General features: G+C 39.3%; 1 protein-coding gene across 1 annotated transcript in view; it reads right to left on the reverse strand.

Annotated features, from left to right (window-relative positions):
- Positions 1-18,064: 18,064 nt before the first annotated feature.
- CFTR (CF transmembrane conductance regulator) overlaps positions 18,065-19,233 on the reverse strand; it is a 181,152-nt gene continuing 179,983 nt past the window's right edge. The window contains exon 27 of the mRNA XM_052638971.1: positions 18,065-18,265. Coding sequence (XP_052494931.1) covers positions 18,065-18,265 — 201 coding nt within the window. The remainder of the gene's footprint in view (positions 18,266-19,233) is intronic.

Genomic DNA, 19,233 nt, shown 5'->3' on the forward strand with positions numbered 1-19,233 from the left:
CATCTGGTGATGTTCATGTGTAGTCTTCTCTTGTGCTGTTGGAAAGAGGGTGTTTGCTATGACCAGTGAGTTCTCTTGGCAAAACTCTATTAGCCTTTGCACTGCTTCATTCCGTATTCCAAGGCCAAATTTGCCTGTTAACCCAGGTGTTTCTTGACTTCCTACTTTTGCATTCCAGTCCCCCATAATGAAAAGGATGTCTTTTTTGGGTGTTAGTTCTAAAAGTCTTGTAGGTCTCCAAAGAACCGTTCAACTTCAGCTTCTTCAGGGTTACTGGTTGGGGCATAGACTTGGATTACTGTGACACTGAATGGTTTGCCTTGGAAACAAACAGAGATCATTCTGTCATTTTTGAGATGGCATCCAAGTACTGCATTTCGGACTCTTTTGTTGACCATGATGGCTACTCCATTTCTTCTAAGGGATTCCTGCCCACAGTAGTAGATATAATGGTCATCTGAGTTAAATTCACCCATTCCAGTCCATTTTAGTTTGCTGATTCCTAAAATGTTGATGTTCACTCTTGTCATCTCCTATTCGACTATTTCCAATTTGCCTTGATTCATGGACCTGACATTCAAGGTTCCTATGCATTATTGGTCTTTACAGCATCGGACCTTGTTTCTATCACCAGTCACATCCACAGCTGGGTATTGTTTTTGCTTTGGCTCCATTCCTTCATTCTTTCTGGAGCTGTTTCTCCACTGACCTCCAGTAGCATATTAGGCACCAACCGACCCAGGGAGTTCCTCTTTCAGTATCCTATCATTTTGCATTTTCATACTCTTCATGGTGTTCTCAAGGCAAGAATACCAAAGTTGTTTGCCATTCCCTTCTCCAGTGGACCACATTCTGTCAGACCTCTCCACCATGACCCACCCGTCTTGAGTGGCCCCATACAGCATGGCTTAGTTTCACTGAATTAGACAAGGCTGTGGTCCATGTCATTAGATTGACTAGTTTTCTGTGATTATGGTTTGTGTGTCTGCCCTCTGATGCCTTTAGCAACACCTACCATCTTACTTGGGTTTCTCTTACCTTGGGCATGGGGTATCTCTTCATGGCTGCTCCAGTAAAGCGCAGCCACTGCTCCTTACCTTGGACGAGGGGTATCTCCTCACAGCCGCAGAGCCAAGAACCATTTTTTCCCACAGCCAGTCTCTCCCATCAAGAAGCAAGATCCATAATCCCACAGCCTCCAAAAGGAAAACCACAATCACAGAAAGCTAACCAAACTGATCACATGGATCACAGCTTTGTTTAACTTAAGGAAGATATGAGCCATGCTGTGCAGGGGACCCAAGATCAGTGGGTTGTGTTGGAGAGTCTGACAAAATGTGGTCCACTGGACAAGGGAATGGCAAACTACTTCAGTATTCTTGCCTCAAAAACCTCATGAACAGTATAAAATACAAAAAGTTATGGCACCAAAGGATGAGCCTCCCAGGTAGGAAGATGTCCAATATGCTACTGGGAAAGAGAGGCAAAATAGCTTCAGAAAGAATGAAGAGGCTAGGCCAAAGTGGAAAGTTCTCTCAGCTGTGGATGTGTCTCGTGATGAAAGTAAAGTCTAGTGCTATTAAAAACAATATTTCATAGGAACCTGGAATGTTAGGTTCATGAATCAAAGTAAATTGCATGTGGTCAAGCAGGAGATGGCAAGAGTGAACATCAACATGTTAGGAATCAGTGAACTAAAGTGGATAGGAATGGGCGAATTTCATTCTGATGACCATTATATCTACTATTGTGGACAAGAATCCCTTAGAAAAGATGGAGTTGCCCTCACAGTCAACAAGAGTCCGAAACACAGTGCTTGCGTGCAATCTCAAAATGACAGAATGATCTCTGTTCGTTTCCAAGGCAAACCATTCAACATCACAGTAATCCAAGTCTATGCCCCGACGACTAATGCCAAAGAAGCTGAAGTTGAAAGGCTCTAATGAAGGCCTACAAGACCTAGAACTAACACCAAAAAGATATCCTCTTCATCATAGCGAATTGGAATGCAAAAGTAGGAAGTCAAGAGATACCAGGGTAACAGGCTAGTTTGGCCTTGGAGTACAAAACAAGGCAGGCAAAGCATAACAAAGTTTTGCCAAGAGAAACCACTGGTCATAGCAAATACCCTCTTACAACACAAGAGATGACTCTACACATGGACATCATCAGATGGTCAATACCAAAATCAGATTGATTATATTCTGCAGCCAAAGATGGAGAAGCTATGTACAGTCAGCAAAAATGAGACCTGGAGCTGACTGTGGCTCAGATCATGAGCTCCTTATTGCAAAATTCAGACTTAAATTGAAGAAAGTAGGGAAAACCACTAGGCCATTCAGGTATGACTTAAATCAAATCTATTACAGTTTTTCAAAAGGGCTTAGGAGCCAGCCTAATGCCTTTGTTGATCTAACTGCTAGTTTACATGAAATAAGGAGGAGTACAGAAACTTGTTAAACAACTCTACAGAGAAGAATACAGCAAAATCCAGACTCTGGAAAACTGCAAAGGATGAACAACCTGGTTTCTCCAACCAGCAAATTGCATGAAAAAAAAAAGAAAAGAAAATGGAGAGAGAATCTAAAAAGGAACTTATAAAATACACCAACCAATTACAATAAGTTAACCTTAATTGGATCTTCACTCAAACAAACTATCGGCAGTCCTTTTTATATCATTCAGACACAAATAAATTTCCTTCACAAGAGTTTAGTTCAATAATAACAGTCCCTCAGCAGCATGGTTCAAATATCAGTTGACAAAGTATATTGATGGTGAATAACTGCATAAAATGCAAACATCACTACTAGCTCTTCTATCTCAACTCTTGAGTCATCCCTCAGTATCTATAGGGATCCATTCCAAGAGCCCCTGTGGATACCAAAATCCATGGCTGCTCATGTCCCTTAAGACAAAATGGCAAAATGGCGCAGTATAGTGAATTCAGTCAGCCCTCCACAGCTGCAGATTTGCATCATGCTCAGTGACCAATCACTCCCCTTCTTTTAAAGTCTGTTGGTGACAGGCCTCTGTGCAACTCTTACTCAGTACACTTGAAAAAGTAAGGTGTGGAGTGTGTGGTGGTGTGCCTCCTGGTTTCTCAGGGGTAAACCCACACACCACTTTACAAAAATGGAAGAGGGAATTGGCCAAAAAGGAGGAAAATGTAGCAGCAACAAAAAGTGATAATGTGGAAGTGAAATTTAAATACCTTTAAATAGGGTTATGGAAGAAACAGCTGACCATGGGAATGTCGAGCAGCCACTTAAGAGATTCTCGATGCAGCCAGAGGGACTTGCTGAGGGCAAACTTGGTGACACAGATGAGGAAAGTGTTTGTGACAAAAAGACAAAGACGTCCCAGAGGAAGTGATATCAGCAAAATCCTTTACATTAAGCACTCTCTTGCAGGTATTTCACAACATTGGAGGCACTGAGTATAAAATGTCCAAAACTGATCCAAAGAGAATGAAGTACGACAACTTGCTAAGACATGGGCTCCTCACATCCTAAGTTACATGTCCAGAAGAAGACAAGCATTGCTCAAACTATTCTTGATAAGCATTTATAAAGAAATAAAATACTTTAATTCTCAATGTTCCTAACATTTTAAATTACATTGTACCACATGAATATTAGTTTTAGTATATATTTCATTTCCTTATTTATTTATAATCAGCAGTTTGAGTTTTTAATGTTCAATTGTTTAATATTTATAACGGTCATGGAACAATCATATTTTTCACATTAATTATTTAAAATATTTTTGTATGGTCACTTTAACTTTCCCACACTATTGTGCAAAGTGAGGAATACCTATGTGGACAAAAATGAGAATGATGTACATTGACAGGATATTTGAGGATACTAAGGACTTTATTCTTTTTAGTTGTTGCAATGGTATTGAGATATGTTTATTAAAAAAAAAAGAATGAGAGAGGAAATTCTTGCCTTTTAGACATAGATACAGTTCAAGTTGTATGATGTCTAAGCTTTGCTTAAAATTATATAGGAGGGAAATTCAAGGGAGAATAGATAAGATTGGCAATGAGTTGATATATATTGAAGCTCAGTGACAGGGATGTGAAGTTTATTATATTATATACCAAACTACAGGGAGGGAACACAGCCCCACAGCAGAAAATTGGATTAAAGATTTACTGAACATGGCATTGCCCACCAGAGCAAGACCCACTCTTCCCAAGAGCCAGTCCCTCCCATCAGGAAGCTTCTACAAGCCTCTTATCCTTATTTATCAGAGAGCAGAAAGAATGAAAACCATAATCACAGGAAACTAACCAAACTGACCACATTGATCACAGTCTTGTCTAACTCAGATGAAACTATGAGCCATGCCGTGTAGGGACACCCAAGACGAATGGGTCATGGTGGAGAGTTCTGACAAAATGTGGTACACTGGAGAATGGAATGGCGAACCACTTCAGTATTCTTGTCTTGAGAACCTCATGAACAGTATGAAAAGGCAAAAATAAATGACACTGAAAGATGAACTCCTCAGGTTGGTAGGTGCCCAGAAGGGTGGAGAAACAGCTACAGAAGGAATGAAGAAACTGAGCCAAAGTGGAAACAATGCCCAGTTGTGGATATGTCTGCTGCTGAAAGTAAAGTCTGATGCTATTAAGAACAATACTGCATAGGAACCCGGAATGTTGGGTACATGAATCAAGGTCAATTGGAAGTGGTCAAATAAGAGATGCCAAGAGTAAACAATGACATTTTAGGAATCAGTGAACTAAAACAGAAAGGAATGGGCGAATTTAATTCAGATGACCATTATATCTACTATTGTGGGCAAGAATCCCTTAGAAGACATGGAGTAGCCCTCATAGTCAACAAAAGTCCGAAATGCAGTGTTTGGGTGCAATCTCAAAAAAAACCCCAAATGATTTCTGCTCATTTCCAAGGCAAACCATTCAACATCACAGTAATCCAAGTCTATGTCTCAACCACTAATGCTGAAGAAGCTGAAGTTGAATGGTTCTATAAAGACCTACAAAACCTTGTAGAACGGACAACAAAAAAAGATGTCTTTTTCATTATAGGGGACTGGAATGCAAAAGTAAGAAGTCAAGAAACACCTGGAGTAACAGGCTAGTTTGGCCTTGGAGTACAGAATGAAGCCAGACAAAGGCTAACAGAGCCTTGCCAAGAGAATGCACTGGTCAGAGCAAACACCCTCTTCCAACAACACAAGAGAAAACTCTGCACATGGACATCACCAGATGGTCAACACCGAAATCAGATGGATTATATTCTTTGTGGCCAAAGATGAAGAAGCTCTATACAGTCAGCAAAAATAAGACCTGGAGCTGACTGGCTCAGTTCACGAACTCCTTATTGCAAAATTCAGACTTAAACTGAAGAATGTAGGGAAAACCTCTAGGCCATTCAGATATGACCTAAATCAAATCCCTTATGATTATACGGTGGAAATGACATAGACTCAAGGGAGTAGATCTGATAAACTGAGTGCCTGAAGAATTATGAATGGAGGTTTATAACACTGTATAGGAGGTGGTGATCAAAACCATCTCCAAGGAAAAGATAGGCAAAAAGGCAAAATGGTTCTCTGAGAGGCCTTACAAATAGCTGAGAAAATAAGAGAAGAAAAAGCAAAGGAGAAAAGGAAATATATATACCCATCTGAATGCAGAGTTCCAAAAAATAGCAAGGAGAGATAAGAAAGCCTTCCTCATGGATCAATGAAAAGAAATAGAGGAAAACAATGGAATGGGAAAGACTAGAGATCTCTTCCAGAAAATTAGAGATACCAAGGGAACATTTCATGCAAAGATGGCACAATAAAGGAAAAAAATGGTATGAACCTCACAGAAACAGAAGATATTAAGAAGAGATGGCAAGAATACACAGAAGAACTTACAAAAAAGATCTTCATGACCCAGATAATACAATGGTGTGATCACTCACTTAGAGCCAGACATCTTAGAGTGTGAAGTCAAGTGGGCCTTAGGAAGCATCACTACAATCAAAGTTAGCAGAGGTGATGGAATTCCAGCTGAGCTACTTCAAATCTGAAAAGATGATGCTGTTAAAGTGCTGCACTCAATATGTCAGCAAATTTGAAAAACTCAGCAGTGGCCACAGGACTAGAAACGGTCAGTTTTCATTCCAGTTCACAGAAGGGCAATGCTGAATGTTCAAACTACTGCATAACTGCACTCGTTTCACATGCTAACAAAGTAATGTTCAAAATTCTTCAAGCTAGGCTTAAACAGTACACAACTGAGAAGTCCCAGATGTTCAAGCTGGATTTAGAAAAAGCAGAGGAACCAGAGATCAAACTGCCAACATCTGTTGGATCATAGAAAAAGCAAAAGAAAAACATGTACTTCTGCTTCACTGACTATGCTAAAGCTTTTGACTGTGTGGATCACAACAAACTATGGAAAATTCTTAAAGAGATGGGAATACCAGACCACCTGACCTGTCTCCTGCAAAACCTGCATGCAGGTCAAGAAACAACAGTTAGAAGCAAATATGGAACAATGGACTGGTTCCAAATTGGGAAAAGAATACGTCAAGGCAGTATACTGTCACTCTGCTTATTGAACTTATATGCAGCGTACATCATGAGAAATGCCCGGCTGGATGAAGCACAAGCTGGAATTAAGATTGCTGGGAGAAATATTGATAACCTCAGATATGCAGATGACACCACCCTTATGGCAGAAAGGGAAGAGGAATCAAAGAACCTCTTGATGAAAGTGAAAGAGAAAAGTGAAAAAGCTGGCTTCAACATTCAAAAAATGAAAATCATGGCATCTGGTCCCATCACTTCATGGCAAATAGATGGAGAATCAATGGAAACAGTGACAGACTTTATTTTCTTGGGCTCTAACATCACTGAGATGGTGACTGCAGCCATGAAATTAAAAGACGCTTGCTCCTTGGAAGGAAAGCTATAACAAACCTAGACAGCATATTAAAAAGCAGAGACATTACTTTCCCGACAAAGGTCTGTATAGTCAAAGCTATGGTTTTTCCAGTAGTCATGTATATATGTGAGAGCTGGACCATAAAGAAGGCTGAATGCTGAAGAACTGATGGTCTTGAACTGTAGTATTTGAGAAGACTCTTAAGAGTCCTGTGGACTGCAAGGAGATCAAACCAGTCAATCCTAAAGGAAATTAAACCTGAATATTCATCGGAAGGACTGATGCTGAAACTGAAGTTCCAATATTTCAGCCACCTGATGCAAAGAGCTGACTCCTTAGAAAAGACCTTAATGCTGGGAAACACTGCAGGCAGGAGGAAAAGGGGATGACAGAGAATGAGATGGTTGGATTGCATCATCGACTCAATGGACATGAGTTTGAGCAAGTTCAGGTAGAGGGTGAAGGACAGGGAAGCCTGGTGGGCTGCAGCCCAGGGTGTCGTAAACAGTCGGACACGACTGAGCAACTGAACAACAACAAATGCCTACATTTATAGATATTTAAAATTTATAAAAATTTCTAAAAATCTTATTGATGAGATAATGTAAAATCATCATCATGTGTTTACTTAGGATGTTTAATTTTACTCTCTCTCCATGGCCACAGAACAGTCAGGCAAGTATATATTGCTATACTGCTAAGTATAAATGCAATGCCTGGTGAGGTCTCCTTAGTAAGAAAGAAGGTTAGTCTGTACAAGGACACCCTATTGCTTTTTTGGTCCCCCCAAGGACAGTGGAGCATCCACCCTAAATGAGACAAGAAGAAAAAAAATAATTTCTTCTGCACAAGAGGATTACTTTTGAACACAAGTTGATTTATACAATTTTTCCTGTAGAATATTAATAAGCCCCTAGTATCTGCTGTCATCGAAGAAGGGAAAAGAGATGGTTGTTTTGAAAATCATCTTGTTTTTGTTAGCTTACAAAACTCCAACAAACATGATAGTCAGGCAATCTACTGTGGCCAACTATTTTTTTTAACCACTTAATCTAATTTCCAGGTTTATTGAGATATAATTGCCATAAAGCACTGTGTAAATTTAAGGTGTTGATTTTATATACTTATGTATTACAAAACGATGACCATCATAGTGTTAGTAATACTTTTATCACATCACAAAATTACTACCTCTTTTATGTGGTGAGAATATATAAGATATATTCTCCCAGCAACTTTCAAGTATATAACACAGTTGCTGCTGCTGCTAAATCGCTTCAGTCGTGTCCGACTCTGTGCGACCCCATAGACGGCAGCCCACCAGGCTCCCCCGTCCCTGGGATTCTCCAGGCAAGAACACTGGAGTAAGTTGCCATTTCCTTCTCCAATGCATGAAAGTGAAAAGTGAAAGTGAAGTTGCTCAGTCGTGTCTGACTCTTAGTTACCCCATGGACTGCAGCCCACCAGGCTCCTCCATCTGTGGGATTTTCCAGGCATGAGTGCTGCAGTGGGGTGCCATTGCCTTCTCTGATATAACACAGTATTGTTAACTGTATTCAACATGCTGTACATCACACCTCCAGACTTATTCACCTTATTATTGGAAGTTTGCATCCTTTGACTGACATGTCCGTATTTATCTTGGCCCCTGGTAACCACCATTCTACGCCGTATTTTTTTTTTTAATAAAACAGATAAAGCCTACTCTTTATAACTTTTTGTAAATTACAACTTTAATTTCATAGGGGTTAATTGCAAGATAGATTTCTGTTTTTTGTGTTTTTTTTTAGCATTTGTGCCAATATTTGCCAATCAAAATACAATTCAGCTCTAGTTCTGTTTATCAGCACATCTGTCATTGCTGTTGAAGATCATTCATTCTATTATTCCATCAGTGTCAAAGGTGAATGGGGAAGAACATAGTTGAAGGATTGTTTATACACCAAAATTGTTTAGGCTTAAATTCCAATATTCATGATGTCTTTAGGAGAAAATGTCTTGGGGATTCATTTAAATTAGTGTGTGACCACTACATTTAAAATGGATAGCCAACAGGGACCTAATGTAGTACAGAGAACCTGCTCAATATTCTGGAACAACCAAATTGGGAATATAATTTGAAAAAGAATACATATTTATGTAAATAAATAAGCGTGTGAGTCTGTGTTCATTTCAATAATTGGAATTTGTGGTTTTTTGAGGAAAAGCAGTTATCCTAACAATAGAACCAAATCTCTACAAGGGAATACTAGTGGAAGGTTAATCTGTACTTTCTGTATTGATTCTGTACTTTGATGAAAGGAAGATGTAAACTGTGTCTTAACTTTTGATTCAAGTAATTATTTAGCATTATTGCTATATTAATTCATTTTGCCACATGAAATTAAAGGCCAGTATTAGCATATTTACTTAAAGGATTTTAGCTACATTTCTTAATGCACTACATCATTTTACAATTAATGGAAGTGGTATCTCAAAAAGCAAATGAGTGTTCCAACTATAATGGATTAAGGATAAACCCTAAACTTCTGCCAAAAAGTCTCCCTTCCCTGGGAAGGTACATAGATACTGATTCCCCAGTATCCTGACAACTGACAGAAAGTGACTGGGGTCTGTTTGGCTCTGAACACTAGAAGCAGCTAACAATTCACCATCTATTGATTTGGAGTTCTCATGGTCAATGCATTTGTCTTGAACTTATTGGGTTTTTTCATTGTATCTTTTAATAGGGAATTGTGATTGTCTGCACCTGTTTTAACAGGTCAAACAGGTTTTTATATGGAGCTTTTTAAACCTCATTCTAAACTGTCTTCTACATAATACTTGAGGGTTCTTTCTTTAGCAAACTACTAAAATATTTACATTGGGGGTTTTATTAGCCTTTCACTCTAATACATTGCAATTACCCAATCCTGGAAGGTCTTCAGTTGTTGGAAGGAAATGCACTTGTTTCAAGCCTTAGTTTTTTTCTCATAAGGAGGAATACAAAGTGAAAGGTCTGAGAAATAAATTTTAAAAGTATAAGTCAGATGGGAGTGGGTGTAGGTTTGGACAACCGAAAGCCTAAACTCCAGACTTACATATAGAAAACAAATAGATAAAAGTAGGTCATCTGTGGCCAAAATAATTTTTTTAATAATTTGAGAATGAAACAGAAGAGAAAAAGCCAAGTGTTATGACAGAGCGTGGGTGAACAACACTCATTTTCCTTCTTGTTTCAGTGTTTTTCTCTTAAAGTGGGCCTTCCGAATTAGGGCTTCTTTTGTCACATTTGTTTGTATTTGACTGCTTCTACCTTTGCAAAGTTTTGTTTGTTTTTCACTCAGAATGAACTAGAAAGACTTCTGGTTTCAGATCTGGTATGTAAGGAACTTAGAAGTTGCTACTCCAAAGAAGAACTGATGTTTTCAAACTGTGGTGTTAGAGAAGACTCTTAAGAGTTCCTTGGACAGCAAGGAGATCAAACCAGTCAAACCTAAAGGAAATCAACCCTGAATATTCATTGGAAGGACTGATGCTGAAGCTCTAATACTTTGGCCACCTGACGTAAAGAGCTAACTCACTGGAAAAGACCCCAGTGCTGGGAAAGACTGAGGGCAGGAGGAGAAGGGGACAACAGAGGATAAGACGGTTGGATGGCATCGCCAACTCAATGAACATGAGTTTGTGCAAACTCTGGGAGACAGTGAAGAGCTGGGAAGCCTGGTGTGCTGCAGTCCATGGGGTTGCAAGGAGTTGGACATGACTGAAAGACTGAACAACAACTCCAACCTAACAATAAAGAAAGATTTGAGCAAACTGAAAGATCAGCAACTCCTCTTAGATCTGTCAGAGAAGTAAGGTCACAGGACAATCTGCTGCTGAAGCAGGGGCTGAGTCTAGGGCGAATGAGGGTGATCCTAGTTGCCCAGCCTTCTGCCAAGAAACTGTCCTGGGATTAGAGCTTCTGTTCCCAGGGAAAGGTGCTGTCTCTCTGAGCCTCTTGTGGGCCCCATGGCATGATGCTGTGTCTGTATAGTCCATACAAAGGTACTGTCCTTTACCTTTGTAAACTACATTTGACATCGATTAAACTTGTATAAGGGCTTCCCTGGTAGCCCAGTGATTCTTCCCAGTGGTAAAGAATCTGCCTGCCAATGTAGGAGATGTGGGTTTGATCCCTGGGTTGAGAAAATCCCTGGAGAAGGAAATGGCAACCCACTCCAGTACTTTTGCCTGGGAAATCTCATGGACAGACAAGCCTGGAGGGCCACAGTCAATGGGGTTACAAAAAAAGCTGTACATGACTTAGCAACTTAACAATAACAACAACAACAAACTTGTATAAACAGCTTTAAAAAATTGGAGACACACAGGTATATACAGAGGATCACAATTTACCTAAGTGGAAACTACCAAGCAGAAATTTCCTTAGGAGTCAGTGCTGAGATAGGAAAACCTGACCTGTAACTGATGAGTTTCTAGAGACTCATTGTAGGAAAGCCTGAGAGGGAAAATCTTCAAGGAGACTCAGTCATCAGAGGAGAGGGACCCACACTTTCATGAGTTTTACCTTCCAAAACTCATTAACGGTCTCACAATAAAGACAGATGAAAATTCCCTTTTGCTTCCAGCAGGGGGAAGAGGAAGGTAATCATTTTGAAAAATACTAGAGAATTCTGTTTTTCTTATCAAGATGTGCCCTCAGAAGAACTACTGTACCAGAGTCTTAACCTATCTGGGGAAACGTGCATGCTCAGTCATTGGAGAAAGAAATGGCAACCCATTCCAGTGTTCTTGCCTGGAGAATCCCAGGGATGGAGGTGCCTGGTGGGCTGCCGTCTATGGGGTCACACAGAGTTGGACACGACTGAAGTGACTTAGCAGCAGCAACAGCAGCATGCTCAGTCACTCCTTCGTGTCCAACTCTGTGTGACCCCAAGGACTGCAGCCTGCCAGGCCCCTGCATCCATGGGATTATACCAGCAGGAAAATTGGAGGGGGTTGCTATTTCCTACTCAAAGGGATCTTCCTCACCCAAGGTTTGAACCTGTAGCTCCTGCATTGGCAGGCAGATTCTTTACCACTGAGTTGGAAACCCCTATCTGGAGAAGAGAAATACCCAATGCCAACTCACTCTAGCAATCCTGCTCCACTAGAGATGGGACAAAAAGCTAAGAAGCACTGGTGAAGTTCACTGGCCAGGGATGCAGGATCATCAAAAGGCTGAAACCAAACCATAGGACTACAGAACTCTTGTTTTCCCCTATATATTACTGTTGTATATCTAACAGCCTATTTACCACAGCTCCTTTTCCCCAGGACATCATGTTCAGCATTTCCCCAGTATATCCCAAAAAACCACAAAGCATACAAAAAGGTGAAAAAAAAAAAGTTAAAGAGACTAAACAAGTATTAGAACTAGAGTCATATATGCTAGGAATTATCAGACCAGGAATGAATAAAAACATTAGATAATGTAACCAAAAAGGTAGAGATTCTAAGAAACAATTAAAAGGAAATGCAGAAATAAAAAACAATATAATAGAAATGAACAATGCCATTGATGGACTGAACGTGGCTGAGATAAGATCTCTCAGCTTGACAATACAATACAAACCTCCCAAACTGAAAAACATAGAGGAAAAAACACCTTGAATATTCAAGAACTTTGAGACAACTACATAAGGTATAATATATCTGTAGTAGGAATACCAGGAGAAAAAAGAGAAATAAACAAAAGAAACATTTGAAGCAATAACAACAGAAAAATTGCCCCAAATTAATGTCAGACACCAAACGACAGATCCAGGAAGCCCAGTGAACACCAAGCAGTATTGATGCCCCTGCAAAACCCTACACCTATGCATCATATTCAAACTGCAGAAAATTGAACACGGAGTAAACAACTTGAAAGAAGAGGAAAATACACTATACCTACAAGGAGAAAAGATAAGAATTACATGTGCTCAGAATAAGAATTACTGCTCAGAAACCATGCAGGCAAGAAGAGCCGGGTGAAATATTATAATATAAAGTATTGACAAAAAAAGCCAAACCTAGCATTCAGTACCCTGCAAAATTAACATACAAAAATAAAGGAGAAATGAAAACAGTGTGATACAAACAAAAACTGAGGGATTCGTTGCCAGTAGACCTACCTTGAAAGAAACTTTAAAAGAAGTTCTTCAGAAACTCACGCCAGAAACTCAGATCTACATGAAAAAAGGAAGACCATCAGAGAATGAATAAATAAAGGTAAACATTTGCAAAGACACATCTGATAAAGGACTGTTATCCATAGTATACAAAAAAACTCTTAAAACTCACCAATGAGCCCATGAACAACCCAATTTAAAAATGTGCAAAAGAGCTGAACAGATGACATACCAAAGAAGATAGACAGATGGCAAATAAGCATACGAAAAACTTTCAAAGTCATATGTCATCAGGAAAATACAAATTAAAACAACAAGATAGAAGTATACATATATTAGAATGGCCAAATTTCCAAACATTGACAGTGTCAAATGCTGGTGAGGATTCAGACACACAAGAATTCCTATTCATTACTGGTGGGAATGCAAAATGGTACAGCCATTTTGGAAAACAGTTTAAAGGTTTCTCACAGAATAAAATATACTCTTACCACAAGATCCTTGGTATTTACCCAAAAGACCTAAAAAGTTCTTTCCACACAAAAAGCTGCGCAGGAGTGCTTATTCATAATTGCCAGAAGTTGGACTCAACCAAGACATCCTTCATTAGGTGAATGGATAAGTAAACGGTGGTAAATCTAGACAATAGAATATTATTCTCTACCAAATGAAATATCAAGCCATGAGAAGATATGGCTTTTATATCTGAAGGAGAAAACAAATACAATTACTAAGTAAGAGAAGTCAATCTGAAAAAGCTACATACTGTATGATCCCAGTTATGTGCCATTCAAGAAAAGGCAAAACTATGGAAACAATAAAAAGATCCGTGGTTACCAGAGCTTAGTAAGGAGGAAGGAAGAAATAAGGGTTCACCAAGAATGAAACTTAATGTAAACACTGGATTTTGGGTGATAATGATGTACTGATTGTAACAAATGTACCACTCTGGTATAGTATGTTGAGAATGGGGGAGGCTAGGGAAGGTGGGGGCTGTTACAGGAACTCTCTGTACTTTCTTCTCAATTTTGCTGTGAACTTAAAACTGTACTAAAAAATAAAGTTTATTAATTTAAATACCTGAACTTGAAAAACTAGAATAGAGCATGCTCTGACACTGCCTTCTTGGGGTCACATGTGAAAATAAATTTTTTTTTCCCAGTAAGAAAACAGAGTTGGAGGCTGCAGCACTCAGTAGGGATCTACAGCCCATCTACCCCATAACGGCACCTGCATCTTTCATAATGAAACTCTGCAAAGAAGAAAAGGGGCCCCAAGAAGTCTCGTCAATGAACAACAGGGATTTGGACAAAGAAAGCCACCTAGGTTCTAGTGTAGAAATGCTATTTCTTTGATGAGATTTGCTCATGTGTTAAGAGAGTAGTAAAAATAACTACTGCTTATTGAATAAGCTTTCAAAGAAATAAATGAACTCTTATGGAATATATACATATTATATATAATTTTTATTCTATAAGCCTACACTTTAAAACAGAAATAAGCTAAAAAGCGTCCTCATTCATGAAAGTGGGGACGTTAAGTAGATATCTGTACAACCATGTTCATAAAAGCATCATCCAACATAGTCAAAAGATGGAAACAACCTAAGCGTCTACTGACAAATGTATGGAGAAGCAAAATGTCATATATGTGCATTGGGTTGGTCAAAAAGTTTGTTTGGGTTTTTCTATAAATTGGCTCTCTAGTAATGCTTAGTTGTCCTTAACTTCATTTGAAAAAATGTTAAGATTGTACTGCTTCAGCTGTCCTATCAGTGTGCATTAAAAAAAAAAAAAAAAAACTTACTATAATTGGTGAATTTTTGAGTAACCATTTTGATATTGAAGATGGAAGAAAAAAGCAATATTTTTTAGCATATGGAAGAAAAAAGCAATATTTTTTAGCATATTATGCTTTATTATTTCAAGAAAGGTAAAAAACACAACTGAGACACAAAGAAAGATTAGTGCAGTCTATGGAGATGGTGCCGTGACTGGTCGAATGCAGCTGAAGTGGTTTGCGAAGTTTCGTGCTGGAGATTTCTTGTTGGGTGATGCTCCACAGTTGAGTAGACCAGCTGAAGCTGACAGTGATCAAATTGAGGCAGTGAGACCAACGCTATGCCACACAGGAGAGAGCCAACACACTCAAAATACCCAAATCAAGCAATGAAAACCTTGTGCACCAGCTTGGTTATGTTCACCACTTTGATGTTTGGGTCCCACATAAGTTAAGCGAAAAAACCTTCTCGCCCATATTTCCATATGCTATTCTCCACTTAAATGTAACAAAAGATTCCTTTTAAAAACAATCTGTGATGGGGGATGAAAAATGGATACTGTACAATAATGTGGAACAGTAGAGATCATGGGGCAAAATGAACCACCACCAAACACAACAAAGGCCAGTCTTCATCCAAAGAAGATGATCCCAATGAAGGGATTGGAAGGGACTCTTCTATAATGAGTTCCTTTGGAAAACAAAATTATTAACGCCAACAGGTGCTGCTCCCAATTAGACAAACTGAAAGCAGCATTCAACGTAAAGCATCTGGAATTAGTCAACAGAAAACACATACTCTTCTACTAGGATAATGCTAGACTGCATGTTTCTTTGACAACCAGACAAAAACTGTTACAGCTTAACGGGGAATCTGTATTCATCCACTGTATATTCATCAGACATTGTATCTTCAGATTTCCATTTATTTTGGTCTTCATACAATTCTCTTAATGGAAAAAAATTTTAAATCCCTGGAAGACTGTAAAAGGCACCTGGAATAGTTCTTTGCTCAAAAAGATAAAATGTTTTGGGAAGACGGAATAATGAAGTTGCCTGAAAAATGGCAGAAGGTAATGGAACAGTGAATACACTGTTCAATAAAGTTCTTGATGAAAATGAAAAAATGTGTCTTATTTTTACTTAAAACTGAAGAAAGATTTTTTCTTTTTGGCCAACCCAGTAGCCTATTAATCAGCCTTTAAAATTCTGACATACGCTACAACATGACAAACCCTCCTGAAGACACTTACGTGAAATAACCCAGTCATAAAATAACAAATACTAATGGTTCCACTCATACGAAGTACTCAGAGTAAAATTCAGAGAGACCAAAGACAGAATGGTAGCTGCCAGGAGCTGAGGGAAAGGATAAATAGAGAGTTAGGTTTGACGGTTACAGAGCTTCAGTTTTGCAAAATGAAAACATTTCTGTGAATAGCTCATGATGATGATTTCCAACAATGTGAACATACTTAGTTACTGAACTGTACATTGAGAAAAAGGTTTTAAAATAGTAAACTTTAGGTTATGTATATTTTGCCACAATTTAAAAACAGATATAATGTTTTAGACTATCTTACTGGACTTGGGATTCTCAAGAAGCTGTATCTAAAAGAAAGATAATTATTCTGTGTTCCATGATCCTTAGAGACTGAAGTAAGAGATCAATGAGACACGACTAATGAACACATCTGAAAACAGCCAAGTTTCACACAAATATATGGATTTTATTGACACATGATATTCCCTTACCATAATAAGTAGAATGCAATCTTAATGGTTAGTTTGGAGTTGAGAAGGCAGTGTATTCTTGATAGGGGTGGTCAGATTTTGTGGTACCATTTTTTTGGAACTGCATCTAAGATGGAACCAGCATGTGGGCTGGGAATCACACAGGTGTGTGCAACAACATAATACATAGACCCTGGTCAATAGCCCCTCAATATTCCCCCAAGGTTTCCTCCCATCCCAGGTTTAACATAATGTATCATAAAAATAGCTAGTGCCATAAAAAGTCAACATTTCAAATATAAAAATTCTTTTATACAAATATAATTCATAATATAATCATTCTTAAAATACAACCATTTATGAGTTTGAAACATTATTAAAATAAATATTTCCTAGAGAAAATTTTTGTATCATAAAACTATAAACCAGAAGAATATAAAACTAATTCACGATTGACTCTTCAGTGTTCAGTGTGCCCATTATTTCTCCTGCTCAGTACGTAGAGCATGAAGTGCACATAGGTAGCCTGAACACACACATGGCCCTCTCTATTCCTAGATCTTTGAATTTCATGTACATCTACATGGAGTGCCCACAGTCTTTCTGCCTGCACACTCTGTACCTGGAACTTCTGTGTTATGAAGGGTTTTCCTGTACCAATATGCATTAAAGCATTTTTCCAGCCATCCTTCAGTTCAGACATCTTGTAAGTTTGCTACTTTCTGGAAGCAGAACCGTTCACTGCCAGATCAAGAGAGCTATATCTTTGTTCCCTGCATGGGACTATAACAGCCCATATCCCAATTAAGGGATGTGTTCTGATTGTCTAAATTATTTGGATTTGGGTATTGCTGAACGGTACTAAGCCTGATTTCCAGGACTGGGAAGTTCTGTCTCCTGACAGAGCTTAGTGTCTCCTGACACTTAGATGTTGCATGGTGCATATTTGATGTGCTGTCTTGAGCCTCTCACAGCATTCCATTCCTTGCTGGGAAATAGGACTGTCTGAATCCTTAATAGGCAATATAGCTGTGTTTTAAAATATCATGGAGAGAGTAGAGAAGAAGGTACATAAACTGATACAAGCCACTCAAGTTCCAGTTAGCACTACTTAATTGTATCCCTAAATAGTATAATTACAGTTCTTCTCTACTATTACAAATGAGAAAGTCTGACTAAACAGTAAGCTGAAGAATTAATCTGGCTGACATTTACGGCCACTTTTTCAGTGACCACCAAAGGAAAAAGTTTTCAGGGAAGGCTGACTGGCGAACACAAGTGGTAAATCTTCAAGGATTTGAAGTACCTCTCACACAATTTGACCACTGCCAGGAAGCCATGGATCCGGACCCACAGGAGTGTCCTTAATTCCTCTTACCCCAATTTTTCCTTCTTTTTTCAAAAAAAAAAACCATTCCTCCTTGTTTTCTGAGGCAGAAACTTTTTCCTTCAGCTCCCACGTGTGGACGTCCCGGGCAAACACTTGTTCCGCTCTCTACAGCTTTGTTTCCTGCACCTCTTCTTCTGTCTCCTCCTTCAGAGCAGCGATGTTGGCCCGAGACCTCTGCCTGCTCGAGTTCCGGTGGGGCAAGAGCTTCAGGCGGTCTGCGGGGCTGATGGCCTGCCGGAAGAGGCTCTTCTCGCTCAGCATCCTCTGGATGGAATCATACTGCCGCACCTTGTTCTCCTCTATGACCTAGGGAAGTGGCCATTAGTGAGATCTTGGACAAGGAGGCAGGGTGGGCCACAGTAAGGCAAGAGCGGCGCCAGCTCAGAGGAGGAGGAAAGCCAGGAAGAATACAGCATCCAGAGGCTCATAGTTTGAACAGCCAGGGACTGTTCCTTTCACTGCTGAATCCTTTTGGCTTCTACCATTTGTGATATTAGCTGTAATTTTCTACTTAGAAGCTGAAAGATTTTTTTTTTTTTAATTGGTACGGTACTAAACAATGTGCTTCTTCAGGGAACTTTCGAGGAACTAAGTGGGCTTTGAAATCGAGTATTATTTATGTTAGATCCCTTATGTATTAACTTTAAAAATGAGTGTCAGTCCACAGCACCATAACGAGTTGGATGTCTTCAACAGTGGATTTAAAGCTTAATAATTTGGAATTGGTCAGGGTATGCCCGAGTCTGGGCTTCCCGGGTGGCTCAGCCAGGAAAGAATTCACCTGCAATTCAGGAGCCCGCCTGCTATAAGGAGACCCAGCTGGGTCAGGAAGATAACCTGGAGAAGGAAATGGCAACCCACTCTAGTATGCTTGCCTGAGAAATTCCATGGACAGAGTAGCCTGGCGGGCTACAGCGCATACGGTCACAAAGAGTCAGACATGACTTAGGCACTCACACATGCATGAGTTTAGTGAGCCTCCTTCACATGTTCAAGCTGAACCTGATCACAGGCGGGCAAGAGGCTGCAAGTCGGCCCCCTAATTTGTCACTTGAAGCTTAGTAATAATGATGGTAATAACTATCCTTCATTAAGAAAAGCATTTACTTCAAGGAGCCTCAAAATTCTTAATAGAAATGATGAGATATATCATCCCCAGAGTTTCCTTCTGACTAAACCCAAAGGAATTTGTACACATCACTTGAAAGAATCTGTGGCAGTTTGGAAAGCACAAAGAGAAGGTGGTTGGGAGAGGCACAAAGATGAGCTCCACA

This window comes from Budorcas taxicolor, chromosome 4 (genome assembly GCF_023091745.1).
Source record: "Budorcas taxicolor isolate Tak-1 chromosome 4, Takin1.1, whole genome shotgun sequence".
Classification (NCBI taxonomy): domain Eukaryota; kingdom Metazoa; phylum Chordata; class Mammalia; order Artiodactyla; family Bovidae; genus Budorcas; species Budorcas taxicolor.